The 9,464-nt window shown below is 37.3% G+C and overlaps 1 protein-coding gene across 1 annotated transcript; it reads right to left on the bottom strand.

Annotated features, from left to right (window-relative positions):
• Nucleotides 1-6,681: 6,681 nt before the first annotated feature.
• LOC149963014 (uncharacterized) lies at nucleotides 6,682-8,899 on the bottom strand. Its single transcript, XM_090170427.1, has one exon. It carries the CDS (start codon nucleotides 8,615-8,617, stop codon nucleotides 6,770-6,772), a length of 1,848 nt encoding a protein of 615 aa, XP_090026553.1. The 5' UTR covers nucleotides 8,618-8,899; the 3' UTR covers nucleotides 6,682-6,769.
• Between the last annotated feature and the right edge of the window lie 565 nt (nucleotides 8,900-9,464).

Genomic DNA, 9,464 nt, shown 5'->3' with positions numbered 1-9,464 from the left:
GGGTTCGAAAAGGACCATCGGTTGTCGTGCAAAAATGAAGTTAAAGAATGTGTCAATTTTGAGATACAGCAGTATACGTGACGGAAAACAGAGAGCGAGTGTTAATTAAAAAAAAACATACTACACTATTATTTAGATATTTAAAAAACGCCACCTTACTTAAATTTTATTTTTTAATCATCCAAAATCACCGCGACTGCGAGAGTATCTTGAAAATAACGGGCCTAACAAAACAATTTCGAAGAAAACAGCAAAGAAAGCTCGCTAAAGTGTTTTCTAATATAATATTGGAATCCGAGACGTGCGTGAGAACTAATGAAACGAATAATAAATGCTACTAGCAGTAGGACAAAATAGAAGTTTCTCCACTGTAGTAAAGTTTATAGTGGATAGTATAAAAACAAGATTAGCAGAGACAGGATAAAATTGCGTTTACAAACAAATTTAATTCTTTGATAAATGTTGATATATCTTTTGAAGTTCAATCGCTGTCGCATTCTGGTTTTTTGCAGGTTATTCTACGGAAACTACTCTACAAGACAGCATTGCAAAGTATTGCTACAACTTGCGATATTTTGGAAAATCGCCTTTTGAAAAAGCCTTATTTTGGTTAAAATTGTACCTTTGAGTGCTTATTACAGAGCTTCTGTTCAACCAAATTTATTGAGATTTTAAATTTACGTTCAACTTTAGTCTCTACATTCAGTGAACAAAGTAATTTACCGAAATTCCGAGAGGAAAACGTTCGGCCCTCTGGTGGCAGTTACAAGAATATAAGTGATATATTCCTATAGAGCTGATGAATCTGATCAAAAATATATACACATTTATTATATTTTATTCATATTTAATTTTGTCCCAAAAAAGTCGATTTCGAAACACTGTGCGTCTGTTGCGCAGCTTTAGTCAATCGAGTAAACATTTTAAAATTTAACAAACTACAGCGTTAATAAACATCAATTTCAATTTTATTTCAAGAAGCTCCGTGTAGCCTTTGAACTAGAACTTCCAGGAAAAGTCGGGGAATTGGAAAATGGTTATAAAATATCTGGGAAGATTCAGGGAAATTGAAAAGGATTCCAAAACGTCTAGCAAAATAAGGGAATATAAAAATGACCCCAATAAATTTTTTAAAGATGTATTTAAAAATACATATTTATTAGTGGGCAAAATTTTACTTCCAACCTTTCTTTTTTTTTACGAACCCTAGACCAGTATCATCGCTAAAGCACATGACAGCTCGACGTGAAGTAGCTCTTTTTTGTTGATTGGATCGTTTGTAAATCGGTCAATAACATAAATTACAGCAATTATGAACAATATTTTAACATAGGATATATAATTCGAGTTAAAGCCTACTAAATAGAGTATAAGTTGTCTAACTATAATACTCTACAATGGTTTTCTGACGACGTTATAATTTGGCTATTTTGAATTTTAGCTTCCTTTGACATAAATAGATAGCACCACGCTCCCAGTAAACTGAGTAAAGTCGCGTTTTTCGAAGAATCGGAAAGATTGAGATTCATGGTCATCTCTAATAACAGGGGCCTTTTCATAATACAGGTGGCTATGATAGAGCCACCACTTGCTTAAAACCTTTCGAACTAAAACCAATATTTATCGATAAAGATACATTTTTAACATTTCAAATAATAAAATTAAATTAATTTCTTTTATCTAAGCTCTCTTTTTTATGAAAACTCTTTCATTAAAAAGATAAAACACGTTTAAAAATATTGAAACCTTTTTCCGAAAGATAACTTAATTTAATTTCCATCTGTAAATTAGTTTTACCCAATTTATTAAATTACTTTCATTGCCTTCTAATACAATTTATAGTAAAATATGGCGGTTTTAACCTAGCTTTTCCCTAAGATTCTCCAAATTTAAAAACCCAACTTTCTCCAATTGTAAAGTTTAGTTATAAACGTTGGGAAAAAATAGTTATACCAAAAGTAAATAGGGGGAGAAAGTCTATCACTGCCTTCAGATTTTACCTTCCACCATGCTTGACACCCTTTTTAAAGAGCTAGTGATCACGTGATATTTCTAACCAATAAGGATAGCACATTACGCGTGAAGTAGTGCATTTGTCGTATTTCGGTCCGCGCTCAATATGATTATTTTGCATTTTATTCCCTGGCAACCATGTCACCGCTTCGCGATTTCAAATAGTCTCTCTGTCAAATACTGACCATTATTTCCTTCGATAATGGTTGATTTTAATTAATAATTACTATATCAATTGTAAAAGAAACAAAAAAGCTCGTTGTTATATATATTATTTCAGTTAAACTTGCAAATTGTTAGGCCTTAACATCGTTGATATACCAATTAGTCCCGATCTCAGCTCTTAGATGGCGCCACGCTCTCCACGATTTAAGTGAGCGTTTTTCTAGTTACGGTTTATTTCTTTTCAAAAGTCATGTTATTATTTTTTAAATGTCGCATTTTAGTTTCTATCATATATCTACTTTATTTAGGAACTAATTTAACCGAATTATCGAAAGGAAAAGTTTAATATTCACGTATTTTATAGAGAACTATTTTTCATCGTGGCGGAGTACAACCGATACCTTTGTGTCCCTGTAAAGAGGCGAGGGGGAAGTCATTTCCGAATGCCAATAATTTTACCCCTCAAATAAGACTTTGTGCGGTTGGACCCAAGTGCCAGACTTTTTCCCCCTATTTACTTTTGGTTATACACATGCGTCTCTCGGAATGAATCGTATAGTGTCGGAAAATTTTCAACCAAAGAAGGCAAAGAAATGCAGACCTTTTACTTCAATAAAAGTATATAATATTTTTATTGAAGTAAAAGGTCTGCATTCCTTTCCATAAACGGGGCATAAGCTGTAGGAACACTGCCATATTTGAATTTCCTTAATAACGAAATAAAATAATAGATGGCGCTAGGGATGCAATGGATAACCGGAACCGGAATCGAGAAGAACCGAGTAAATTCTAGGAACCGTAACCGAAACCGGAACCGATAATATAAAAATTTGATAACCGTATCCGGACCCGGAACCGACATTTGTAAAAAAATGATAACCGAAACCGGAACCGGAACCGAGTTTTTCATTGTTTTAAACGGTTTTTAAACGGTTCTATAACTTTATTTACCAACATTAAGCGCATGTTGAAATTTAGTAATTAAACTTCCTAATTTACTATTAGTTTTTCATATAAGCTCATATTTATCCTATCTCAGATAACTCTATGTGGGTTTCTACGTAAATGTCAACTGACACACCCTTACGTATTCTCAATTGAAAATGGGCACGTCCTCCAATTTTTTGCTTTCAAAACAGGCATAATCTAGAAATCCGCGATAGTTTTAGTTTTATTTTCTTCAGTCGGAAAACTCGACACAATTTCACAAATGTAGCCACAATATCTACTGCTACTAGTGTGCCTTCCGAGCAATTATTTAGTGGGGCAATGGGCAAGCATAATTGTTGATCCCCTTCGCTATCGACTTAGAGGAGGACCAGCAGAATAGCCAGTGGCGTAAATAACGCCCCGGCAGACTCCGCAATGCAGGGGGGGGGGTTCCATCGAAGAGCCCCCAAATTGCCTATGGGACTGTGTACAGTCCAACCATCGACAAATGGTCCAACCGCGCGAGGCCTCGTCTAGTGGTTTCTCTTGTCAGCTTAAGTTAATGTTTTACTTGCTTCAAATATTTCTTTATGTTTCAACAGGCGCACACAAAACTTTATAAATACAACCACAATAACCGTCGCATAAATATCCAAACAAAATGAAAGTAACATACTGAAGTTTGAAAAGTATCGAGACACTTGTTTTATAGCAGTTAAACCTTGTAAATTAATAACCAAGTTGTGTTTCTGAATTTTAAGTTTTTAAGGTAAGGCTAATTCGTTTGCATAATATAATCGCTGACCTGGGTAGTTTTTGTCTCGAAAATCTAAAATTTCAACTTATGCATTTGCTTACATTTCACAAATGACAATGCTTATTGAACGAAATAATATTTAGAACGATATACTCAACTAAAAACCAAACGAGTCATAGAAATCCCGTCTTTATATTTTTCAATGAAATGGGGCAGGGCGTAGAAACCAGGGATGCAATGCCCCTCCGTAGAATTTTGCTGGGAGGGGCAACTAATGTTATTGCCCCTTCAACTTTTTGGTCAGTTGAAATCTTCAAAACCTCAAATTCTTAATTTAAAAGCATATAAAGCTTATAGAAGCTTAACTGTGTCTTTTCCCGCCAATTTACATAGTATTCAAACAGTAACACATGCATTCGATGAAGCTACACTCCTTTAAAAATTCAAAATCATTATCATTTTACCAGAGAGTATAATCTTTACACTCCCTGATTTTACTATTGTGGATTTGTGTATCTTAAATTCATAAACGACTCTAAAGACTAAAATACAATTCGTATGATAACTGTTGTTACTGTTAATGCCTTAATGACAATCGCGACCGATTACTCACTCTACATCGGGGCTAAGCTCCTAGACCCCCGTTTCGTTTCGGTTTGCCCCCTCCAACTTCTAAAATGTTCCTACGCCCCTGAAATGAGAAGCGGAAGGGAAGTCAATGTCTCCCCAAAACTTGAAAGTACATCATTCCCCCCCCTCCATCTTGAAACGATGAAACCGTGGGAATTTTCAAACAGAAGACTTCAATTTTACCCTACTTTATTGAATAAACAAATAACGCGCTTACATGAGTTCCCTACGTGAGAATAGTAGCAATAATTTTATTTAATTATTTTACATTAAGTCATCTAGATCGTGATTCTGGTCGGACTTGGGAGTCTGAACTCCAAATTTTACCAGAACCTTTGTTTTTAATGATCCAGACGCTAATTGTAGAAGGCGATACAAGTTAGCTCTAACTCTAGATGGCGATAATCGCGACTCGGCCTTAATGATAATAAGGGACCCTAAAAACAGTTTCGCGGGAGGGCCCCGAACCCATAGCCACGTCACTGAGAAAGCTACTATTTTTAAAATATAATTGATCAAAAATAAATTTTATATTCTAAATAAATAAATGTGGTGGATTTTATTTATCTTTAACTTCATTTGAATTGCTTGAGTATTTAACTTTAATTAATACTAAACACACTGGAACCGTATAGGAAACGTTTAGGAATCGGAACCGATCGGTTCTAATTTTTGAGAACCGGAACCGAAACCGGAACCGACAAATTAAAGTTTTAAGAACCGGAACCGGAACCGTAACCGCAAAAATTTAGGAACCGGAACCGGATCCGCAACCGAGATAGTCCAAAAAAGTGGAACCGTTGCATCCCTAGATGGCGCCACCACTTTGAATAGCGAAATTTTGAACTGATGTAATGTATATAAGACATGTTATCTACTTTATATTCTGCGGTTTGTTTTGGCAGCCAACACAGATGTATGTTATAATTTATTATTTTCACTTAGCATTATTACAATCGGTATATTTACGCAAATAACAAATTAAAGCTATTCCACTTTATGCAATGGCAGTTGCGAATAGCTAACCCATTTTCGACTAAATAATTTGGTCGAGGAATTCTGGCATAATTTATATTGAGAAACCGGATCGTAATTAGGCATTCTACAAATTAAAACGACTTTAAATACGAACGAAAACATTGATTTATCAAGGACTGTATCCTATGAGAGCTGCATTACAAAATAAATTTTATATTTAAAGTCCACCTGAACTGTCTTCTATTTTCTAGGTGCATCTCATTATAGCACCTTCTATTTTATTTATTTTTTGATAGAACCTTCAATAGAAATAAATTTCCGTTTTTAAAAGTGTGTGTGACTTTATTTATAGCATCACTGACGTCACAGATGCTAGTTAGTTTGGCGGGCTCGAATGTAAATATGCTTTAATTCGTGTCGCTAATGAACTCATTTAGACTACAGCAACTGTGAAATAATTATTCCCTGGTAGAAATGTTTCTTTCATACAGATGGGGTAAAGATAGTTTCATCCACTGGTATTTAAAACCATGTTACGGTAATCAGAGCCCTTTATTTTTTAATGTTTAGTATATTTTCATAGTACAACGTGACATAACTTGTCCTGGAAATTGCCTTTTTTATTTCTAGGGTGTAGCCAAACGTTGCCATACGTAATCATGATCATTTGGCGGTTTGAGTAAAATATATTTTGTTTGCTTCTTCTACGTCATACATTCAAGATTTTGTGTTTTTGAAGTCAATTGAAAGCGCAATTTTGTCTGCTAAAATTCACATTTTCTATTTGGAATAACTTATAAAATAATTAATATTGGACTATGAAATTTGGACACTGTTGACAACTATACATAATCTTATAAAATATTAAATTTTAATTTTTGGGTGCAGGTAGACTTTGAGGCACTTTTTCAAAAACTTAACAAAAGTTGCCAACTTTTACCGTAGGTGGAAATTGGAAAACCTTCAGTCGTTTTAAAAACTATATGAACCCTGAAAGACTGAACTCTTTCAAAAACAATATTATGTTTAAAGATGGAAATTTAAAAACCAATCACGTTAATTTAAGATTTCGTAATTAAAATTTTAAATTTAATTTAAATCAAATTGATATACAGAAAAAGAATGTAAAAAGATAAAAATAACTTCATGAAATATTTATTTCAACACTCTTTGAAATAATATTACAGGAATATTTAAACTTTGCAATGCTAGTCTATGTTTAAACTGACTTAGTTTAAACTTTGAAAAAAAAATATAGAATACAAAAACGATATTGAAAACGAAAGCTTTTCGAACTTAACTATCTTTATCGGTAATTCCCGCTGCCGCCAAACATTCTTCCATCTTCTTCAAACCGTCCAAGAGAACAGCGTCTGTTTCTTCACTGATTAGTTCCGTGATTTCATCCACTTGCTCGGAAAGGCGTTCTTTCTCTTTCTCGTCGAGGCTGCTTTCAATCTTCTCTTTCAACATGGCTTTTTTCCGTTGCAACGTTTTGACAGAATGCAGAGGATCCAGTTGAACTTCTTTCTTTGGCTTAGCAATAGCCTTGGACTTAGGCTTTGCTCCGTATTGCTCACCCTCTTCCCTTTCCGAACGTGGCTGTCCTCCTTCGATATTAGATTTAAGTTTAATCACTTCCTTTGGTTTCGTTTCAACGTCGGTATTCGATTCCACTTCAATTAGCTTAGCCTCTTCGACGGTGAGCTTTGGCTTAGCTTCGTATTCTTTAACCTCTTCGACGGTAAGCTTTGGCTTAGCTTCGTATTCTTTAACTTCTTCGACGGTGAGCTTTGGCTTAACTTCGTATTCCTTAACCTCTTCGGCGGTGAGCTTTGGCTTAGCTTCGTATTCTTTAACTTCTTCGACTTTAGACTTTAAGTGGGCTTCATTTGGCTCAGTTTCAGCCTTTATCATTGACTTGCATTTGCAAGATTTCTTCTTCTTTGGTTTGGCAACTTGAACATTGTCGCACTCGGTGGATGGTAGTGAACTACTTAAATCATCTGAACCAAAAACGTCTAATATTCCTCCACTTCTAATGAAAAACTGGGCAATATCTAGTTTATTCGCGATAATGGCTGAAAAGACGGGGCTTATTTCTTGGTCGGTGGCCAAATTGGGATTGGCTCCGTGCTTCATTAGGAGCTTCACGGTATCCATATGACCATTTTCCGTGGCGCCAAGAAGCGCTGTGCCGCCTGTAAGATTGGTGGCATTCACTCGAGCTCCGTATGTTAACAAGAGCGAAACAATATCGGAGCGGCCATAAACGGACGCCCCCATGAGTGGTGTATCGCCTTTTTTGGTGACAGCCTCAACGTAGGCTCTGTTTTCCAACAAAACCTGAGCAACCTTATAATGACCACCTTTCATAACCCTATGCAGTGGAGAATATCCTTCAAAATCGGCTAAGTTAACGTCACCTCCATGGTCGATTATAAACTTAACAATATTTAGATGACCTTCTTGAGCCGCCGCAATCAGAGCAGTGCAACCTTCTTTCCCGGCTAAATTAACATCGGCGTTTTTCGTAAGCAAATATTTTACAATGCCTTCGTGACCTCCCACGGCCGCCGCGGACAGGGGAGTCCAACTACCTACAGGACGCTTATTAACATCGACACTCTCGAGCAGCTTGGATATGACTGTAGTATGGCCATTTCTCATGGCTATCAGGATGGCCGTGTTTCCATTAATATCGGTCACATTAACATCACCACCATGGTCCAATAGTAATTGCAATATGTCCTCGTGCCCTTCTTGACAAGCAGCGTACACGGGAGTATGTCCGAGAAAATTCGGCAGGTTTACTTCGGCTCCGTGATTTAATAGATGTTTCACAATGCTAATATGGCCTTCTTGCGACGAGATATAGAGAGCGGTATAGCCCTTCTGGTCAACGTAATTGACATCGGCTTTCTTTTCTAACAATAACTTGACGATGTCTTCGTGCCCATTGTGAGATGCGGTCCTTAACGGAGAGTATCCTTCATTGGTAGGTTTATTGACATCGCACCCTCTTTCGAGTAATAACGACGCAACTTCCTCAAATCCAGTCGTTGATGAAGTTAAGAGCGCGGTGCTGCCATCATCTTTCGTCGCATTGGGATCAGCGCCATTGTCCAGTAACAATTCAACCATCTTTTTCGCCGTGGCCCGATTTCCAAAGATAGTCGCTGGTAGCAAAGGCGTAGCGCCGTTTCTTTTATCTCCGATATTAGGGTTAGCGCCCGCTTGCAAGAGGGCCTTTGCGACGGGAAAATGGCTGTTTAGCACCGCGACGAACAATGGAGTCTGTTCCTCATACTCGCCTCCGTTTACGTCAGCTCCAATTTCCAAAGGTTTTTTAACATTTGTCGTGTTACCTTTCTTTGCCGCATCTACCAAATTCGCATTCTTACGAATGAAATCACGGCTATTGGGCTTTTTACCTCTCCGAGGGGACAAAGTCCCCTAGGAGGGGTTATACAACGACCGTGTCTGTCTGTGTGTCTGTGGGTGGGTCTGTGGGTGGGTCTGTGGGTCGGTCTGTGGGTCTGTCTGTCTGTCAGGACTGCGAACGCGTTCGCATTTTCGGTGCAAAGTGTAATCACTGCGTACGCAGTTTCTCAAAGGGTTGGCAAAACCACCGGGTGACGGTGAGCGTTAACGGATGCATTTGCGGTTTGGTTTGGATGGTGTTTTTTCGCTCACCGTCGTGACGGTTTGGTGTATTACGTTTTTGTAATGTTTATGCGTAGGTTGTGAGTGTTGAATTTGTTGTGTTTGTGTTCTGATGGTTGTGCATGTTGAGTCTGTTGTGTTTATATGGGCGTTTTCTCTCCAACTTCTTCATAATGACTTTGGGACGGACCGAGTGCTGAGTGTAATGCTACCTCTCAACGTCCAATGGCAGGGTTTCCACCAGTTGTACACGGTATTCGTCTTAGTATCAATTTGCGATCGCATCGGGCGGGATTTGAACCAGAGACCTCCTGATTGACAGGCG

The sequence above is a fragment of the Leiobunum rupestre genome, chromosome 1 (genome assembly GCF_980474605.1).
Source record: "Leiobunum rupestre chromosome 1, qqLeiRupe1.1.hap1, whole genome shotgun sequence".
NCBI lineage: Eukaryota > Metazoa > Arthropoda > Arachnida > Opiliones > Sclerosomatidae > Leiobunum > Leiobunum rupestre.
This window is presented reverse-complemented; position numbering and strand designations above follow the sequence as displayed.